This window comes from Aquarana catesbeiana, linkage group LG08 (assembly GCF_042186555.1).
Source record: "Aquarana catesbeiana isolate 2022-GZ linkage group LG08, ASM4218655v1, whole genome shotgun sequence".
Classification (NCBI taxonomy): domain Eukaryota; kingdom Metazoa; phylum Chordata; class Amphibia; order Anura; family Ranidae; genus Aquarana; species Aquarana catesbeiana.
In genome coordinates, this window is record NC_133331.1 from 285,487,791 (window position 1) to 285,509,389 (window position 21,599).

Genomic DNA, 21,599 nt, shown 5'->3' on the forward strand with positions numbered 1-21,599 from the left:
AGGTCTACAACCAAATACATTGGAAATTCTATTCTCTCATCGTATTTTGTTCAGTTGATACCATAATTGTAGACAATGAGTAGAAAATCCCATCCACAGCACTACCTGCATGGAGTTTGCATGTTCTCCCTGTGCCTGCGTGGGCTTCCTCCGGGTACTCTGGTTTCCTCACACGCCCCAAACCGCCTGGTATTAACGAGCGTTTAGATGCATTTAGACGCGCAGGACATTTTTTTTGCCCAGGAGAGAAACGTTTGGGCAGAAAAAAACGCCTGATGCGCCGATACACATGTACACGCTAGGCTTGAGTATTTATTCATTTCAATGAATGCGCCTTTAGGCACGTTTTTAACACTGCTTTTCTCCTGTCGGGAGAAAAGCATTCAGAAGAGCCTAGTGTGCACGAGGCCTAAGTCAACTAGTTGTATGCTGGCATTGATGTATTCTGTCCCCGCAACCAATGGCAGCAAGCTCCTCTGCACTGGTTGCCATTGGTTACCTGATGTGACCCCTCCTCTGTTCCTGTTGTTAATACAGGGGTCCGCTGACTGGAGGTGGCTTAAAGATGAACTCCGGCTGACCTCCCCACTTACCTGATGGTGGTATCTGGACATTTCAGATACCCACCCATCCAGTGGATCCAGCATTGACCCGCTGAGAACATCCCGTGCCCGACCACAGCTCTGTCATGTTTTCTCTGATGGCGAGAGGCCCGCTGGCTCTTCCAGGCTCAGCAGATGGGGCCTCTCGATGAAGCACCAATAGGCCCGCTCCCTCTACCTGTTCTTGAAAAAAAGGCTATGCCTCCTGGGATATGTGACGTCCCCCCCCCCCCAGTCCAGCCAACCTCCCCGCTTACCAGATTGTTGTATCTGGACATTCCAGATACTCACCCATCCAGTGGATCCAGCGTTGACCCACTGAGAACATCTCATGCCCGGCCAGAGCTCTGTCCCACGCCACCATGTTTTCTCTTCCAGGTTCAGCGGACGAGGCCTCTTGATGATGCACCAATAGGCCTGCCCCCTCCTCCTGTTCTTGAATGGAAGGCTATGCCTCCTGGGATATGTGACGCCCCACCCCCCCGCGCTCGCCGGGCTATCCCATTCCACTGAGAAACCCGAGTGACCAGCCGGTACGTCCGGCCAACCTCCCCGCTTACCTGATTGCTGTATCTGGACATTCCAGATACCCACCCATCCAGTGGATCCAGCGTTGACCCGCTGAGAACATCTCATGCCTGGCCAGAGCTCTGTCCCACGCCACCATGTTTTCTCTTCCAGGTTCAGCGGACGAGGCCTCTCGATGACGCACAAATAGGCCCGCCCCCTCCTTCTGTTCTTGAATGAAGGGCTTTGCCTCCTGGGATATGTGACGTTACCCCCTCCGCCGCTCGGCGGGCTATCCCATCCCACCGGGAAACCCGAGCGACCAGCTGGCATGTTCGCCGGCTGGCCGGAGACCCAAACAAATCCGGAATCGGCTTTGATCGGGTCTCGGATGTACTAACCCAGATGTCACTTCTGGTTTGATCGGAACCAACGACCAGTTTTCAAAAATCGAAAGTATTCAAAAATGGCGTTTTGAATACTTTCAAGTGCAGAGGAGGGGTTTTAGGGGCACAGAGAAGGGATCTGGGGTCTTGCAGATAAAGAGTACCATAAAGTTCCATAAAGAGTACCTGTCACTGCCTATTACTGTCACATTGATGTTTACATTCCTTGTGACAGGGGACAGTGTAAAAAATAAATAAATAAGAAAAAAATGTTTTAAAGCGCTCCCCATCCTTTCGTTTTCTGTCGATATGGGACGCTCGCAAACTTCGCATGCGCGTGAGACAGAGAATCTTCCGGTATGCGTTCCACTCACTTTGCGACAGGTGTTTTATCGATATGGAACGCTCTTGAATAGTGCATTCCATAGCGATATGGCACACAAGAGCGTTCCATATCGGCAAAACACCTGTCACAAAGTGAGTGGAATGCATACCAGAAGATTCTCTGTCTCACGCGCATGCGCAGTTTGTGAGCATCCCATATCGACAGAACACTACGAACTCGCGCGCAGAAGCGAACGCATAAGTAAGTGGCGCCCGCAATGTAAACGGTGTTCAAACCACACCTGTGAGGTATCGCCGCGAATGTTAGAGCGAGAGCAATAATTCTAGCACTAGATCTCCTCTGTAACTCTAACCTGGTAATCGTTAAAAATGTTTAAAGCATTGCCTATGGAGATTTTTAAGTACCGAAGTTTGTCACCATTCCATGAGTGTTCGCAATTTTAAAGCCTGACGTGTTAGGTATCTATTTACTCGGCGTAACATCATCTTTTATATCATACCAAAAAACTGTGCTAACTTTACTGTTTAGTTTTTTCTAAATTCATTAGTGTATTTTTTCTTTAAAACATTGCATTTGAAAGGCCTCTGCTCAAATACAGTGCAACATAAAATATTGCAACACCCACCATTTTATTCTCTAGGGTCTCTGTTGAAAAAAAATAAATGTAATATTTGGGGGATTCTAAGTAATTTTCTAGGAAAAAATAGATTTTAACTTGTAAATAACAAGTGTCAGAAAAAGTCCTGGTCTGGAACAGAATCGGAACCAGAATAATGGGCCCAGCCCCTGATTGGTGAGTATACCAGGGTCCCTATCCTGAACTCTCCAGGCTTCACCCACTCATTGTGAAGGAAAATAATATCATAAATGGTGATAAATGACCCAAAATCCACCAGAACGGCATATGGGGGCACGAGCGGAGTCCCACGTCGCGGTCCATATTAGCTGACCTGAACCACGGAGGACCAATGCTCCCCCCATGATGCAGCGGGAAGTTTCCCAGCATGCCCTGTTGCATACCTCCCAACATTTTGAGATGGGAATGAGGGACACCTACTAACAAACGTATGTAGGCATAGGACACACCCCCTGCCACACCCCCTTAAAGGAGAATTAACCAAAAAAAAGGTTAAATAAATCCACAAGGACTTTTTTTTACCACTACTATTACTTTATATTGGCTTTTAATGTACAAATGCAGCAATTTAGAAATTGGATGAAAGGTTTAGCTCTGGGAAACACATTTTTGAAAGATAAAAAGTGCATTTTATATAAAACTATATAGATCAGACCAAAATGAGGGACAAATGAGGGGGAAAGAGGGACATTTGTTCCAAATCAGGGACAGTCCCTCGAAATCAGGGACAGTTGGGAGCTATACTTGTTGTTCGTGAGAGGGTGTCAGGCACCAAATGTGAGGAGTCTTATTTAACCATAGACAACCTATGATGTATGAAATAATACTTTAAAATCTTTTAAGCAAGCAACACACGCTATTTGGATCACCAACGTCTGGTCTGTGCTTTTCCACCAACTGTGGGCGACTGCCCACTTCCACGATGTCCGCCGCAACGCCGGAAATGTCTAGGGAGAGGAGGAGGCGCGGTGTACGCGTCCTAGAGGGAACCCGGAAGTGGAGCGGCCGTGGAACGCACGGACCGGAAGTGGTCGTGGTTTTCCCGGAAGTGGTGCTGTGCTGGGCAAGATATGGAGTACTAAAGCAGGGGAGCTGCTGGTGAGTGTCCATCGGTGGGATGTGATAGGGCGATGTGTGTGTGGGGAGGGTGTTAAAGGGGAACTCTGGGGAGAATAGAAAGGACCTTAAGCTCAGTCTATATATTTACCTTCCTTTATATCACATTGTAGGCATGCTCTGCACACCAGCTGAGATCTGACATCAGACTGACAGTGGTAGGGATTCTGGGTGCCTGCCCTGAGCTCTAAGCCCTGTACGCCCCTTTTCGGGTCACCGGTGGCAGGAATAGAAGGGGGAGGGGCTCAGCTATAGACGCCCCTTATTTAAAGGTGACAATCCTCAGAAGTCTCTGTAGGGGGCGCGTAGGGCCCCGCCCCTGAGGTACTGATGATGAAATCACTATCCTACTCCTCAGGGGAGGGTGACCCCCATCATCAGGCTTTGTGGGACAATCCCGATGGCGGAGTCGTGACTTCAGGAAGCCAACAAGGGTTGACCCCCCTGAGATAACACATCCAGGGTGGGGCCACCTTTTAAAGTGGAACTCCAGATGCATCGCATTAAATTCATATACCGGGGTGCTTTACCTGCCAAAGGCTTTGTATTTCTGTCCATCCAGCCCTGGAATTTACACCGCTCTGCCACATTGCACAGCTCCTTCTGACAGGGCAGGGGACCTGACCTTTCTCTGCTGCAGCTCAGGAACCGTGACAGCTCCCGCCCCTCCCCCAGCCCGTAATTGGACAGTGAAAGGAGAAGCAGAAGACTGATGAGCTCATCTCTCTGCTCTCTAATGCTATCCGCATGCTCCTTAACCCTGCAGCACAACTGATTGGTTCCTCATGCAGCTTCTCCCTCCCACAGTCTGAGCTTTGCTGTACTGCAAGAGGCTGATTCCTGGTCAGGTACTCACACAGCTTGTATATAATGATGTATTCAAGAATAAAGAGCTCCGTTTTGGATGGAGTGAAGAAGGGGGTGGGACCCTCTGTCAAGTTTTTATTGCTGTCAGGGCCCCCATTGTGGGGGGGGGGGGGAGATTTAGCCCTCGATTTGTCCTGGTCACCAAAGGAGAAAGTGAGGGGAAATCCAAGATGCCAGAGTTGTCCCCAGAGCAGGAGGTGGGAGGATATCCTCCAATGGGGACACCTGTCTAAAAGTGAACACGCCCATATCAGTTCGATCCCACGGTCCTTCATTCAGTGCCTCTAAACTGATCACATGGAATAGAAATCTCCGAACACAGATCTTCCATTTAGTGAACTCTCCGATCATTTTTTTATTTTGCCAAGGTGACTGGCTGCGGCGAAATGTTATCAATCGCTTCTGGCCAGCCGAACCTTTATCTACACTTTCCGGGGGGAACCTATCGCTATTTAGGTCCATGAATGATCGTTTTTTATAAATTTTAGAGCTGCACGATTCTGGCCAAAATGAGAATCACGATTTTTTTGCTTAGAATAAAAAGGATCACGATTCTCGCGGCGTAAAATCTTTCACATTATACAAAAAAAAATTGGGCTAACTTTACTGGTTAGTTTTTTTTAAATTCATTAAAGTGTAATTTCTCCCCAAAAAATTGCATTTGAACGACTGCTGCGCAAATACAGTGTGACATAAAATATTGCAACAACCGCCATTTTATTCTCTAGGGTCTCTTCTAAAAAAATATATATATATAATTTTGGGGGTTCTAAGTAATGTAAAGTGGTGCGAGGGGGTTAGCTCGACAGCGGGTGTGTGTGACCCCCCTGGATGGGTTCACCACACAAAATCAGGCACAGCAGACAGCGTTGTAGGTGAAAAAACAAAAACAAAGGTGCGGTTTATTTATACTATATGCAGTGAAAAATATAACAGCAAAACAAAAAGAAACATGAAAAGAAATCCTGGTCAGCTTGACCGCTTACTGCACACATAGATTCCCTATCTAACAACTGGGTGCAGCCTTGTGCTGCCCCAGTCCCTATCTCCCTGTTTTAGAAGTTTGCCACACAGGCGTTGACTCACGGGACGGGACGGGACGGGACGGGACGGGACGGGACGGGACGGGACGGGACGGGACGGGACGGGACGGGACGGGACGGGACGGGACGGGACGGGACGGGACGGGACGGGACGGGACGGGACCAACACTCCCCAGTCTACAGAACTGGTTCCAGGATGGAGCATCTCCCTAAGCATGCTGGGGTTTTTTATATAGGTCTTAATGAGCCCACTTACTTCAGCTGGGCTCATTAACTCTTCCCCTGCAGGACTCCCAGCACTCCCCCTAGTGGTATAAGTCGGCATAAAGCCTGAATCTTCTAGGGCATACATATTTTCCATCCTGGATGCAACCAGGTGATTTTACCTGCCTGCTGTCACAGTGGTTAAACTTCTCTCATTTACACACCAAAGTGTATTCCTTTGATGTAAAGGACAAATCGTTACAATGTTTATACTTAAGCTCCGCTGCTAAAGAATGTTGTGATTCTTGGCAGACTGCCCGTTTTTTTTTTTCCTTTCTTTTGACGGCTGTCGGCTTTAGCAGAGCAGAGAGAATTCTCTGCATAGAAAGAATCGAGAAATACTTTGTCAAGATTGCAAGGGGGAAAAAAAATCGCAATAACGATTCTTAAAGAGGAGGTCCGCCTAAAAAAAAAAATTAAAAGCCAGCAGCTACAAATACTGCAGCTGCTGACTTTTTAATAAATGGACACTTACCTGTCCCAGGGTCCAGCGATGTCGGCAGCCGAAGCCGTTCCATAGCTCGGCTCTCGGCAGCTGCCGCCGCCATCCTCGGTGAGGGAATCAGGAAGTGAAGCGTTGCGGCTTCACTTCCCGGTTCCCTACTGCGCATGCGCGAGTCACGCTGAACGTCCTAACTGGTCCCCGCTATCTCCTGCAGGAAGGGGCGTGACCCCCATGGGAGTCTATTCCCGGAAGTGGTTGCAAATACCTGTATTAGACAGGCATCTGCACCCCCCTCCCCCCTGAAAGGTGCCAAATGTGACACGGGGGGGGGGGGGGGGGGTTCCAAAAAGTGGAAGTTCCATTTTTGTGTGAACCTCCGCTTTAACGAATAATCGTGCAGCTTTAATAAATTGTATGTATTTATAACTGGTAGATTGAAGCTCTGATCAATATTGTCGATCGATTGATCACCACATTTGGAACAATATGGCGTATATGGTCACTTTAAGGCTGGTGTCAGGTGACTCCAGAGACAAACTGCCGGCGGTGGGATCACTAGAGGCCTCCTGTCTGTCCCTATAGTATCGCTTAATGTATTACTAAACCCAGGACTCTGCATTCACTATATTTGGTTTCCCACAGTACCCACAGTTTCTCATCAGCAGTTTATAGCAGTCTTGTGATTTCTATCAGTGTCCGGCCGAGTACTGGTTAAAGCTTGTAGGTGGAGTTTTCATTCTACTCTGACTGTCCTATGAGGCTGCATGACCCTCTGTGTGGACAGTGCTGATTGGCCCTGTGCTGATCAGATGCACCCTCCCAAAAGAAAAAAACAACTTTCTAGCAATACATACCAAACTGAGCATGTGCAGAGGGCCTCCTGGGGCTCTGTACTATCAGGAGATAGATTGGGGATTGTAGAAAAAGGGGAGGATCAGAGAAGACAGGATCAAACAGCCTTTTTACATAATGCGGAGGATTCACCCCTTAGGTTCCACAGTGAGTATAGCAAGCATGCTTTACTGCATATACAGACTGATTTTACTGTTGTGGGTTTAGTAAGTTAGTTAAAGTGGAAGTCCATGCAAAAACTAAAATCCCTGCATCTATACACACCAGGGATTTAACACTAACCTTTCTATCCCGATAAAGAAAAAATGAGTATACATACCTTTTTGGAAGCCGATCTGACTTGCTGTGACTGGATCCCACGCCAAGCTACCAGCCGCGACTTCTTTGTGTAGGCAGGTGCAGAGGAGACGGACGACAACGGAAGACCCATAGTAACTCTATGGGAGATGTCACTTCACTTTACAGCCGTTGTAGGCCGTGTTCTCTGCAGAGCTTCCGCCGCTGGAGATCGGGTCAGATCGGCTTCCAAAAAGGTATGTATACTCATTTATTCCTTACAGGGATAGAGAGGTTAGTGTTAGATCAGTGGTGTTTATAGATGTAGGGATTTTAGTTTTTGCATGGACTTCCACTTTGAGGATAATGTCATATGGGTGACTCCAGAGACAAATCGCTGGTGGTGGGATCTCTAGATGCTTCCTGTCTGTCTCTGTGGATGTACTTATGGCTGATATCAGACGGGTGACTCTAGAGACAAGTTGCTGGTGCTGGGATCAGTAAGGTGGGATCAGTAAAGAGGTGGGATCAGTAAGGTGGGATCAGTAAGGTGGTGGGATCAGTAAGGTGGGTTTAGTAAGTTAGTTAAAGTGGAAGTCCATGCAAAAACTAAAATCCCTGCATCTATACACACCAGGGATCTAACACTAACCTCTCTATCCCGATAAAGAAAAAATGAGTATACATACCTTTTTGGAAGCCGATCTGACTTGCTGCGACTTCCTGTCGGTCCCTATAATATCTCTTAAGGCCGATGTAAGATGGATGACTCCAGAGACAAATTGCCGGTGGTGGGGTCACCAGATGTTTCCTGTCTGTCCCTATGATATCACTTAAATTGTTTGTTAAGGTAAATATTTTTTTTTTTACAGTTCCCTCTGATATATAACATTAAAGAGTTTGTTTATCCTAAAAAAAAAAGATCCTGTTCCTTAAAAGCATGTTATACAGCTCAGTGCTTGTGCTGTGTCATTTGGCCCCCTGTAACACCTGAAATACCTGGCTGATCCTGCCTGGCTATGCCCTCCCTTCTGTAAACTGACCACAGTGCATCATGGCTGCCCATCCCTGACACCGTGGTCAGTTTACGCGTCATCCGCAGCCTACTGTCTCTCCTCTGTTCTCCTCCCCCCCTCCCTCCCTGCCTGTCAGCTCATGACAGTACCCACCCCCCGCAACTCCTGCTGCTCAAATACCGTTCACATCTTCATCCCATCCCCTCTGTGTTCTAATCCTGTGTCTCCCTGTGTGAGTGATTTATAAAATAAAAAAGCCTGCTATACCTCATTTCACAGCTCTTCTCAGCGATCACATGTTCGGCCAGGTCTCTCTCCTCTCCTCCTCCTCTCCTGAGTGACGTCAGCAGGGGAATCTCGGCCCTGCCTGCTGCATCTGTCAGGCGGAGAGAGGAGAAAGCCACAATCATGTGATCGCTGAGAAAAGCTGTGAAATGAGGTATAGCAGGCTTTTTTTTTATAAATCACTCACACAGAGGTAACACAGGATTAGAACACAGAGGGGATGGTATGAAGATGTGAAAGTGGCTTAACAACCACTTTAAGGATGATGTTAGATGGGTGATTCCAGAGACAAATCACTGGAGGTGGGATCACCAGAGGTGTCCTGTCTGTCCCTATGATATCTCTTAAGGCCAATGGAAGATTGGTGACTCCAGAAACAAGTTGACGGTGGTGGGATGTCCAGATGCTTCCTGTCTGTCCCAATGGAAGCACTTAATGATGATGTTAGATGGGGGATTCCAGAGACAAATCACTGGCGGACGGATCACCAGATTCTTCCTGTCTGTCCCTTTGGTATCTCTTAAGGCCGATGTCAGATTGGTGACTCCAGAGACAAATCGCTGGTGGTGGGATCTGTAAAGGCTTCCTGCCTGTCTCTGTGGAAGAACTTTAAGGATGATGTTAAATGGGTGATTCCAAAGACAAGTTGCCGGCGGTGGGATCACTAGAGGCGTCCTGTCTGTCTCTATGGAAGTGCTTAAGAATGGCGGGATCACTAGATGCTTCCTGCCTGTCCCCATGGTATCGCTTAACCTCTTGTTTACTGGGCACTTAAACCCCCTTCTTGCTCAGACCAATTTTTAGCTTCCAGTGCTGTCACACTTTGAATGACAATTGCGCGGTCATGCAACACTTTACTCAAATGAAATTTGGTGGTATTTAATCACCACTTGGGTTTTTATTTTTTGCTAAACAAACAACAAAAAGACAGAAATTTTTGAAAAAAAAAACAAACAATAGGCAGCACTGGTGATGAGGCACTGATTGGTGACATTTATAGGTGGCACTGTGGGCACTGATAGCTGACACTGTGGGCACTGATGGGTGGTACTGTGGGCACTGGTTGGTGGCGCTGGTGGGCACTGGTAGGTGGCACAGGTGGGCACAGAAGCCTCTGCAGAGGCTCTCCACGATCGGGATTGATGTCCCTCTCACAGCCGCCGGTGAATGGCTTTTTTTATTGCGTGAAGAGAAAAAATAGCCGATTACCGACTCTGTTTACATCACATGATCAGCTGTCATTGGCTGACAGCTGATCACGTGGTAAGGGGTCGGGACTGACCCCTTACTCCGATCTGTGATCAGCCGAGTCTCATAGATTCGCTGGTCACAGAGCGCACCGCGAACGCCCTGCAGGGGGCGCGCAGGCCACTCGAGCACGGGAGGACGTCTATGGATGCCCTCCCGGCACATTAGGTCCGTGCTGCAGCCATCTTTCGGCTATAGCGCGGACAGTAGGTGGTTAAACTGTTACTAAAAGTTCATTTTAAAAAAATTAAAAAAAACAAACATGTCATACTCACCTGCTCTGTGCAATGGTGTTGCACAGAGCAGCCTCTTCTCTGGTCCCCCACCGGTGATATTTGCTTCTCCTCTTCTTTGTGTCTCCATAGCAAGCTGTTTGCTATGGGAGCGCATGTTGTCTGCTTGCTCCTGAGGTGTTTGTCTATGGAGTTGCGCTCCATAGACACACAGAGTGGGGCTTAGCCCTGCCCTCCTCTTCCTCCTCACTGCATTTGATTGACAGCAGCAGGAGCCAATGGCTTTTCGAGGCCCTGTGTCAAGAGGAAGAGAGAGGAGAAGAGATGCAGCCGTGCACTACCCTGGATCTCGTCTCTCCTCTCTTCCCCTTCACACATGGAAGGGGGAAGACAGAGAAATACAGCATCTGCTTAGATTTCAGCTCTAAATATAAGGAAGTTTTTTATCACCTGTGGGATTCCGATCAGTGGAGACCCAATCAATGTCTGCAGGCAGTAGAGTAACTTTTCTCAACCTTTTTCCTCCAGAGCAACCCATGAAATAATTTTTGAGATGTTAGGGAACTCCTACCAAAACCAACTCATTGGCGTTAGCAGAAAGAACCCCCCCCCCACCTTACAGATAGCTACATAGTTTGTTAGTATCATGCAACTGGCCCTGCCAAACTATGGCGGCACCCTCAGATCAGAGGTCAATCAGTCACAGCTCAAAGGACCCCTAGTAACCTCTGGAGGAACCCTGGTTGAAGATGGCTGCTGTAGAGTTTTGCCCTGACTTTTTAAAGCTTGAGCATCGGGATTAATCACTTCCCCAAGCCTATTCCGCCTCTCAAGCCTTTTCTGACACTTCTTATATACATGTAAAAATCTTTTTTACCAGATAATTATAGACAATACAATAAAAGCTTCAAGAAACTATTAGATAATCACCTGAATGACCGCAACATACAGGGATATGTAATGTAATACTAACACATAATCACACACATAGGTTGGACTTGATGGACTTGTGTCTTTTTTCAACCTCACCTACTATGTAACTATGTAACTATGTAACAATATATATTTTCTAAAAGTAAAGGCCTAGTAGGTTGTTGCAATTTTTTGTCACACGATATTGGCACCGCGGTTTTTTAAACGCAAATTTTATTGGAAAAAATACACTTTAGAATTTTGAATTTGACTTTTAGTGCACCCAAACACAATATAATGCCTTATTGTATGTTAAAATATAAAAGATGATGTATCACTGAGTAAATAGGTACCTAACATGTCACGCTTCAAATTTGCAAGCGCCTGTGGTATGGCAACAAACTATAGTACTTCAAAATCTCCATAGGCGACCCTTTATAAGCCTTTACAGTTTACCAGTTTAGAGTTACATAGAAGGTCTTGCACTAGAATTATTGCTCTTGCTCTGATGTTTTCGGCGATACCTCACATGTGGGGTGCGATCGTCGTTTACATATGCGCGGGACCAACATGCGCATTTGCATCTGAGCATGGGGGGGGGGGACTCTTTACTGAGAGATTTGGGGTCTATTAGATCCCCGGTCTCTCCTCTGCTCTCAAAAGCATCTGATCAAACCAAGATCGGTTTGATCAGATGCTTCCCAAGCTGGTAGCGGCTTGTAAACAACAAACCAAAACCGAAAGTGACAAAATGCTCGTTGCGTCCGGTTTCATAGGCCATAGAGATAATTGGGGAACTTCTGTTCCTCCTTCATCTCTATGGTCAGCTGGTGGGAAAGCGGGGGCAGGCGGCGGAGGGGAGAGAACTATCTTCCTCCACTTGTTAAAGCGATCCAGCAGCTATTTAGCCACTCGGATTGCTTTTACATTATTCAGTATCGACTGCTGAAAAAAAAAAAAAGATACAGGGGTCATGACTGCAGCTACAGCCATGACCCTGGTAGAACCACTTAAATCAGAGGACGTACGGGTACATCCATATGGGGCAAGTAGTTAAGTCCTTCCGACCACATGCTGATCTACAGCAGAAGTAGCTGAGAGCAGCAGCAGATCCCAAATGCCTGAATGTCAATGTTTCTGTATGTTCTTATTGTCTATAGGGCTGGTTTGAAGGGCACAAGGATCTCTACAAGGACGTCATGATGGAGAATCAGCCGCCCCTCACATCACCGGGTAAGAGGAGACTTTATTGTAAAGGAGAGAGCAGCACGGAGGGTCCACCTAGATCCCCCATCATCTGATAAACACATAGAAACAATGTATTCAGTCAGTGTGTGTGTTTCCTACAGATATATCCAGTACTGGGAGATGTCCCTGTCCTCCCCACAACACCCTGGAACATCGCAACGACTACAGTATAAAAGTAGAGGATTTCAATGACGAAGAGGAGGAGGAGTGTATAAATGGTGATCAGTCATGTAATGAGGAGAAATCCCCCCCAAAGACTGGCACAGGTGAGGTATACACACTAAATACACTGATTCTACCAGCTGTCAGCTGAATGGGGCCATGGGATGATTCACTGGTTGCTATGATACCTGCGGATGCTGGCTTCATAGCAACCAAAAAGCACATACATACCCCACTCGGAGCAGTGGTGTTTCTCTGTACGCCAGCTCAGAGTTGGTCCTGATCTGCATACTGAGAATAATTATTTTTGAATTTGTCGCAGACATAGTGAACTCCCTGAATCCGTCGCACATTTCCAAGCTAGTAAAAAAAAAAAGGCTGGAAGGTTTTCCTGAATTAGGCGCAGGCCATTTTAAAGAGACCCTACCACCAGAAAAGTGTCATAAATGCCTTATTGAGATGCTCCAATGTATTCAGTCAGTGTGTGTGCTTCCTACAGATGGATCAAGGGACAGAAACCCACCAGAGAGATGTCCCCATCTTTTGGATTCCCAGGATTCACCCGAGGAGGATCAAAGTGTTTTACAGGATGATCAGGTAGATGGGTTGTGGTTTTATTGAGTGCTGAGAAGTGGTTTTATAAGCCCTGAGGTTAGAAGGTATTAAATTCTGTGTTTGTTTTTGGTCAGGAGGAATTATTTAATGTTGTTAAAATGGAAGATACAGATGAAGAGGAGACATGTGGAGGGGGTGATCTGCTGTGTAAAGAGGAGGAAGTTCCTTCAGAGATCAGTGCAGGTAAGCAATGAATATGGAAGATGTATCTCTTGGTTTGGTGTCCTCCCTTCTTCTGATCTTGGCCTGGTGTATTCCAAGTCATCCCAAGTCATCAAATCTCATTTTGGATTTAGACTTTTTCCCTTCATCTTGTTCTAAGTTTTGTCCTAGGCTTACACTGGTGTCTTCAGTCTTGTCTGAGCTTTGTTCATGAGACCTCCTGTCTTGCCCTAGATTTATACTGGTGTCTTCAATCTTGTTCTGAGCTATGATCTTGAAACCTACTGTTGTCCTGGATTGACACTGGTGTCTTTCGTCTTCTTCTGAGCTTTGTTCCCATGACCTCCTGTCTTGTCCTAGATTTACACTCTAGTGTCTTCCATGTTGTTTTGAGCTCTGTTCCTAAGACCTCCTGTCTTGTCTTAGACTTACACTGCTGTCTTCCATCTTTTTCTGAGCTTTGTTCCTGAGACCTCTCGTCATGTCCTAGATTGACACTGGTGTCTTCCATTTTGTTCTGAGCTTTGTTCTCAAGACCTCCTGCCTTGTCTTAGACTTACACTAGTGTCCTCCTTTTTGTTTTGAGCTTTGTTCCTGGGACCTCCTGATTTGTTCTAGATTTACACTGGTGTGTTCTTTCTTGTTCTTAACTTTGCTCCAAATATCTCCTTTCTTATACTGTATAAATCTCTTGTCTTGTACCAGATTTAGACTGTAGTGCCTTTCATCTTGTTTTGAGCTTTGTTCCTGAGACCTCCCATCATGTCCTAGATTTACACCGGTGTCTTTCTTCCGGAGACCTCCTGTCTTGTCTTTGGCTTATATTGTTGTCTTCCTTCTTGTTTTGAGCTTTGTTCCCGGGACCTCATGTCTTGTCCTAGATTTACACTGGTGTCCTCTATCTTGTTAGGAGCTTTGTTCCCAAGATCTCTTTTCTTATACTTTACAAGCCTCTTATCTTGTCCTAGATTTACACTCTAGTGTCTTCCATCTTATTTTGAGCTTTTTTCCTGAGACCTCCAGCCTTTAACTAGGTTTACAACGATGTCTTTCATCTTGTTGTGAGTTTTGTTCCTGGAGCCTCCCATTGGAAACGTTACTTAGTCCAGTAAAAGCGTCTTGCTGGTTAGTGTTGTATTGTTTGTTTATTTTGTAATACAAAGTGCAATCAATGGTGTGGGACTTTACCAAAGAAATTCCCAGCTCAACTCGCCAACCAGCCTGCAAAAAAAAAACTGTTAGACAGGATAATTTGGTTGTTTGCAGGCTGATTGGTGAGTTGATCTGGGAATTTGCTTTGGTTTTGTTTGACATGCGTGCTCCTTGCTCGAAGGCCAGTTATAGGTGGGGGCAGTGGCCATTTGTTTGTACTGTTGGAATATTGATGAGGGGACGCACTGGACACCTTTGCTGCCATTGTTCTATATCCTAGGTGTCCAGTGCGACCCTGTGCCTTTAGGAAGGGGTGGGCTCCCTCCAGGCTTATCTGCCCCCTATCTAGTCATTATTATGCATGTGCTTCCACTGTGGAGGCTCTCAAAAATTAGGACTGCAGGTAATACTGGGGTGCCGTTAACTGGATCTGCAGCTTACGCATGTATTTGCAAATGTGTGAAAACTAAACCCCTGTTTTTAATGCAAACTGTTAGACAGGATTATTTGGTTGTTTGCATGCTGGGTGGTGGGAAATTTGTTTGGTTTTGTTTGACAGAACTAGGATTCCTGCCAAGGAGCAGATGTAATTTCTGAGAGAGGTCAGTGGGTGACTGAGCCCATCCATTGTTGAAATAATAGTAATGGTCGGACTAAATTCTCAAAGCAAAAGCCAGGCAACCCTCCTCTAACTCATCCAGCGTGTTTTTTTTTTTTCTTACCTTTTAAAAAAATGCGTACTCATCTAAGTTCGCCATGCAGATCCCTTCCCGGTGCAGTTTCCAAGTGCAGATATTCCTTTACCAGACAGGCTCCAAACATATAATTTCTCTTCTGGATCCTGAGAGACCCTAACACCCCTTTGTGCTGACATCACTTCTCTTCTGGATCCTGAGAGGACCCAACATCCCCTTGTGCTGACATCACTCCTCTTCTGGACCTCACCGCTGGACAGCCAATAGGCGTTGTCCATGTCAGGCAAGTAGTGCTGCCATGGGCACCTGAAGAAGATGCAGCTTTAGGTGAGTAAACTGGACCTTTTAGATTTTTTTTTTTTTTTTCAAATTCCAGCGATCAGGTCAAGGAGTGGGGGAATAGGGAGATCAACTTTAAATATTTTTAGAGTGTATCGTAATTTTATACATTCATATTAGTTTATGTTTTTCTTTCAATGTGTTCCTGACAGATGGACGTTATATTGAGAACACATCTCAGGGGCTAGATAGCCCAGGAGAAAACTTTGTCACCCCAGATATCCTTCAGGGACTCCACAGCCCAGATAAAACTTTAGAAAGATTTCCTACAGCAAACACTGATGCCATCAAGAAGCCATACTCCTGTCCTCAGTGTGAAAAGTCCTACACCAAGAAATCCAACCTCATAGAACACATTAGCGCTCACAACGGCGAGAAGCTACATCCTTGTCCAGAGTGTGGGAAATTCTTCACCCAAAAGTCGTATCTCGGGCAGCACCAGAAAATTCACACGGGTGAAAAGCCGTATTCCTGTCCGCAGTGCGGAAAGTGCTTCACTCACAAAACCAACCTGGCCGAGCATAAGAAAATTCACACGGGCGAGCGGCCTTTTTCTTGCTCGGTGTGCGGAAAGTCTTTTACCCGGAAGTGTTACCTGGCCAGCCATCAGACTATGCACACAGGCCAGAAGCCTTTCTCTTGTTCCGAGTGTGGGAAATCCTACAACAAGAGATCCAATCTTCTGGAACATGTTAGAAGCCATACAGGGGAGAAACTCTTTTCCTGCGATATTTGTGGGAAAAGCTTCACGCAGAGGTCCTACCTGGGGCAACACCAGAGGATTCACACAGGGGAGAAGCCATTTATGTGTTCGGAGTGTGGCAAAAGCTTCACCCATAAACCGAACCTAGCAGAGCACATGAAGACCCACACAGGGGAGAAGCCTTATTCCTGCCTGGAATGCGGGAGGTGTTTCGCCCGCAAGTCATTCCTGGATGATCATCGGTCCATCCACAGCGGGGAGAAACCCTTTTCCTGTACAGAGTGCGGGAAATGTTTCAGGAAGGAACCATCGCTTGTCTTCCATCAGAGGAGCCACACCGGGGAAAAGCCTTTTTCTTGTGCACACTGTGGGAAATGCTTCACTCACAAGTCATATCTAGTGAGGCATCAGAAGACCCATCGTGATTAGATACTGTGTTGCTGTCCAGGATGTGGTAGAGATTTTGTTCACAGATCTAATCAGATTTAAAAAAGAACTTTCATGGGAGGAGTGGGCGGAGTGTTTGTTTCACATGGCTATGTGCTCCAATCCAGCTATATTTTGTTTCCATACATCTTTTCTTCCAACCTCCATAGCCCCAATCATGTGAACTTGTCTCTGATCTTTTGGTCCGTTTGCCCTTGTTTTTTGATCCAGGTGCCCATGTTCCTGCTTATTTTGTACCCCAACCATCTACTCTCTATTCCCATTCTCATAACCTCTAGTTCTTTATTCTCTATACCCCACCAGCCCCTTCAGTGTCTATACCCCAACAGTCTACATACCACGCCAATCCTTCAGTCTCCATGCCTCACCAATTCCTTCAGTTTTTATAACCCGCCAGTCCTTCAGTCTCTGTACCCCACTAGTTCTTCAATCTCCATAGTCCACAAATTCTTTAGTCTCCATACCCCATGAGTCCTTCAGTCTACATCAGCCACCAATTCTTTCATTCTCCACCCCCCCCCCCCCAATCCTTCAGTTTTCACCCCCTTGCCCAAACCCTCTACTCTCTATGTCCCTTCCCCTTAAGCTCTAGTCCTTTAATCTCTATACCCCACCAATCCTTCAATCTCTATACCCCACAAATCCTTCAGTCTTTCTACCCCACAAATCCATCAGTCTGTATACCCCACCAATCCTTCAATCTGTATATCCCACCAATCCTTCAGGCTCTATACCCCACCAATCCTTCAGGCTCTATACCCCACCAATCCTTCAATCTCTATACCCCACAAATCCTTCAATCTCTATACCCCACCAATCCTTCAGGCTCTATACCCCACCAAACCTTCAGGCTCTATACCCCACCAATCCTTCAATCTCTATACCCCACAAATCCTTCAATATCTATACCCTACCAATCCTTCAATCTCTATACCCCACAAATCCTTCAATATCTATACCCTACCAATCCTTCAATCTCTATACCCCACAAATCCTTCAATCTCTATACCCCACCAATCCTTCAGTCTCTATACCCCACCAATCCTTCAATCTCTATACCCCACAAATTCTTCAATCTCTATACCCCACAAATTCTTCAATCTCTATACCCCACCAATCCTTCAATCTCTATACCCCACCAATCCTTCAGTCTCTATATCCCACCAATCCTTCAATCTCTATACCCCACCAATCCTTCAGTCTCTATACCCCACCAATTCTTCAGTTTCCATACCCCACCAATTCTTTAGTTTCCATACCCCACCAATTCTTTAGTTTCTATACCCCACCAATCCTTCAATCTCTATACCCCACCAATCCTTCAATCTCTATACCCCACCAATCCTTCAGTCTCTATACCCCAACAACCCTTCAATCTCTATACCCCACCAATCCTTCAATCTCTATACCCCACCAATCCTTCAGTCTCTATACCCCAACAACCCTTTAATCTCTATACCCCACCAATCCTTCAATCTCTATACCCCACCAATCCTTCAGTCTCTATACCCCACCAATCCTTCAATCTCTATACCCCACAAATTCTTCAATCTCTATACCCCACAAATTCTTCAATCTCTATACCCCACCAATCCTTCAATCTCTATACCCCACCAATCCTTCAGTCTCTATATCCCACCAATCCTTCAATCTCTATACCCCACCAATCCTTCAGTCTCTATACCCCACCAATTCTTCAGTTTCCATACCCCACCAATTCTTTAGTTTCTATACCCCACCAATCCTTCAGTCTCTATACCCCACCAATCCTTCAGTCTCTATACCCACCAATCCTTCAGTCTCTATACCCCACCAATCCTTCAGTCTCCATAGCCCACTAATTCTCCAGTCTCTCTACCACACTAATCCTCCAGTCTCCATCTTCCATCCCCCCATCCCAATCCTTCAGTTTTCATCCCCTTCCAACCAATCCTTCAGTCTCCATGTCCTGCCAGTAGTGCCATTGTCTTAAGATCTTCACTACCTGGTGCTCTTTAAAGTCTAGGTTCACCTTTTCATAAACAAGGAAAATGTGAATGAGCTCACAGCAGCCTTCCCATTTCCAACTCCCAGCCCCGCTGCACTTTTGTATTATGATCACTTTCTTCTGCCGTCCACCCCAGTTGGTGTAACAGCCCGCGCACTTGAACACATGCAAGTCTTACTGTTCTGGCTGTGCCTGCACATTACAGCCCCATAGCCATCTATGCAACTGTATCTGTGCTTGGGACATGGCCCCATAGAAGTCTACACAGCTGTAATGCACAGGCATGGCCAGGGCAGTGAGACTTGCATGCACTGGTTGTAAACAAACACTGGATCGGTGGCTGTCAGATCGAAGTAAGTATGGATCTGTAGAGCAGGGGGGTGAGTTAGGTTAGGTCAGGGAAATTGGGCGAAAAAAGACAAATGCACATGTCTTAAAGTGCGCTTTTCTTTTAAAGGATGTTTCTGTTATTGGGAGATGATCAGGAGTTTAACCAACTTCTAGATTCTTGTGTCTCTGTGTGAGATTTTCCCCACCATACATCCAAACAGTGCCTTCCCTGCATGGGCTCTCACTCTTTATGGACCACACAAAATGCAAAACAGATGGAAATTCGGCCTTGAGAGCAAGGGATGGGGTGGAGCTGGGAACTCTGGTCTGGAAAATTCTCCAATGTACTCCCTAGAGATGTAGATAGATGGTCGGTGCCCCAGTCCCTTCAAGCCCTTTGAAGATAAAATAGCCTACTGTACAAATACTCAGCTTCAGAGAAGGTTCTTCAGGGTTTAAGGGAATAGAAGAGTTGGTACACTCAAAAGAGATAATTTAGTTGAAGATCGATTCTGATGGACTCAGTCCAGCCCTTGGCTTCATATATGTCTTGAATACTCTAACTGTGAGATCTCCTTGCCATCATGTCTAGCTCTTTTCCTGTCCACCTGGGAGATTTGGGTGTTCCTACCCACTTTTCTGTGATCTAGATCCTCCTGCTACATTCTCTGTAATATAAAGCTTTGAGTGCAAGCCCCTTTTAATGGGCACAGAAGGTTTGTAGACCTGGAAATTCAGAGTAGGGGTGACAGAGATGGTTTGAACCCTTCATAATGGACACAACATGTGTGTAGACCTGGGAACTTGGCACAGAGATTGTGGGAACTCCTCATAATGGGCACAAAAGGTGTGTAGACCTGGGAACTTGGCACAGAGATGGTGAGAACCCCTCATAATGGGCACAACAGGTGCGTAGACCTGGGAACTTGGCACAGAGATGGGGGGAACCCCTTATAATGGGCACAACAGGTGTGTAGACCTGGGCACTTGGCACAGAGATGATAGTAACCCCTCATAATGGGCACAAAAGGTGTGTAGACCTGGGAACTTGGCACAGAGATGGTGAGAACCCCTCATAATGGGCACCACAGGTGTGTAGACCTGGGAACTTGGCACAGAGATAATGGGAACCTCTCATAATGGGCACAACAGGTGTGTAGACCTGGGAACTTGTCACAGAGATGGTGAGAATCCCTTATATTGGGCACAAAAGGTGTGTAGACCTGGGAACTTGGCAGAGAGATGTTGGGAGCCTCTCATAATGTGTACAAAAGGTGTATAGACCTGGGAACTTGGCACAGAGATGGTGAGAACCCTTCATAATGGGTACAAGAGGTGTGTAGACCTGGGAAATTGACACAGAGATGGTGAGAACCCCTCATAATGGGCAGGGCACAGGATTCATCTCAACCAGAGATCACACCAATAGTGTCTTTGTGAGATTGAAGTAACTGTTCGTTTTACCTGTCAAAAATCCATTGGGTGGACTGTTACCTTCCTTACAAGTGAAAATCTTCTCTGTGGTTGTAGTTCAGTGTATTGTTTGGCAAAACTGATGGCCAGTCACAGGAACACAAGTCCTCCTGCTGTAAGAATGTCTTCCGACCTTTTTTTTCGACTAAGGACAAGAGACAAATAATCTTCTTCATAATGTTGACTATTAACAATTGATTTTATCCTTTTTGGTTTACACACTCTAACCATGACTGTGATTGTTCTATTACCTCTATCTTCAGACTTGATCGAGTTTTTATTTAAAGCTGTAACTTATAACCCTAAACAAAGAATGAGGAGAAGCCACGTACGCACTTTGCAGAGGACATCTGAACGTTGATTCTGGTGAAAACCTTTGGGGATATTTATGTGTGGGTTGTATTTTAGCCCTGCAGTAAACAGATACAGGTGTGTCTCTTGTCTTTTTTTTTTCTTCATCATCCTCCTCTGGTATGTACGGGGTCATTAATTAACTGATGATGGCAGCAAACAAAGGTCAAAACTGAAAAGGTGTTTTTTAGCAGTAACGTGGGGGGTAAAATGGGTTCTCCCAAGAGTGATGGATGTCTGGTGGCACATCTGCTTGCACTTTGGTCTTTCCAACAATGAACACTTCTGAATAGACATGTGCAGAACGAAAACATTTGTTTTGTTTAGATTCGTTATTTAAATAATTCAGTTTTAGTTAAATTAGTTTTATTCGTCTTTGGAATCTGTTTATTCAGTTTAGAATTTGATTAGAATTTTCCGAATTTGGTCGAAAAAATTCAGAAAACTTGAATTTGGAAAATTTGAATTCATTCTATTAAAATTAAAATTTAGGAAGACAGTTATATTCTACTCTATTGTTTTTTTCTTTTCTATACATTTATTTTCTATTCTATTGTATTTTTTTCGAATCAATTCTATTCAAATTCTAATTTATTCTATTCGAATTTCGGTAGAGGGTTATATTCTTTCTATTTTATTCTATTCTCCTGTTTTTCTATTCTATTCCAATTCAAATTTTTTCTATTCGAAAATTCAAATTTCAGAGGACATTTTTTATTTTATTCTATTCTATTCCTTTATTTTCTATTCCATTCTATTCTTTTTTATTCCTTTATTTTCTATTCTTGTTTTCGAATTCGATTAGAATTTTGCACAAAATTTAGTTTCGTTATTTCAAATTCATTTAAATTCGTTACTATATGTAATTCAGAAATTTGGATACATCTGAAGCTCCGAATT

At 45.5% G+C, this 21,599-nt stretch overlaps 1 protein-coding gene across 1 annotated transcript; it reads left to right on the forward strand.

The window, feature by feature from the left end:
• Nucleotides 1-3,460: 3,460 nt before the first annotated feature.
• On the forward strand, nt 3,461-20,784 carry LOC141104629 (uncharacterized). Its single transcript, XM_073594282.1, has 6 exons — nt 3,461-3,576; nt 12,196-12,268; nt 12,385-12,549; nt 12,945-13,042; nt 13,135-13,243; nt 15,561-20,784. Exons 2-6 carry the CDS (start codon nt 12,235-12,237, stop codon nt 16,538-16,540), a joined length of 1,386 nt encoding a protein of 461 aa, XP_073450383.1. The 5' UTR covers nt 3,461-3,576; nt 12,196-12,234; the 3' UTR covers nt 16,541-20,784.
• The last annotated feature ends 815 nt before the right edge of the window (nt 20,785-21,599 follow it).

Coding starts and splice junctions, on each gene's coding strand:
- LOC141104629 (XM_073594282.1), top strand. CDS start 12,235: ATGATGGAGAATCAGCCGCCCCTCACATCACCGG. Junction 13,043..13,134: donor GTGTTTTACAGGATGATCAG/GTAGATGGGTTG, acceptor GTTTTTGGTCAG/GAGGAATTATTTAATGTTGT. Junction 13,244..15,560: donor TCCTTCAGAGATCAGTGCAG/GTAAGCAATGAA, acceptor TGTTCCTGACAG/ATGGACGTTATATTGAGAAC.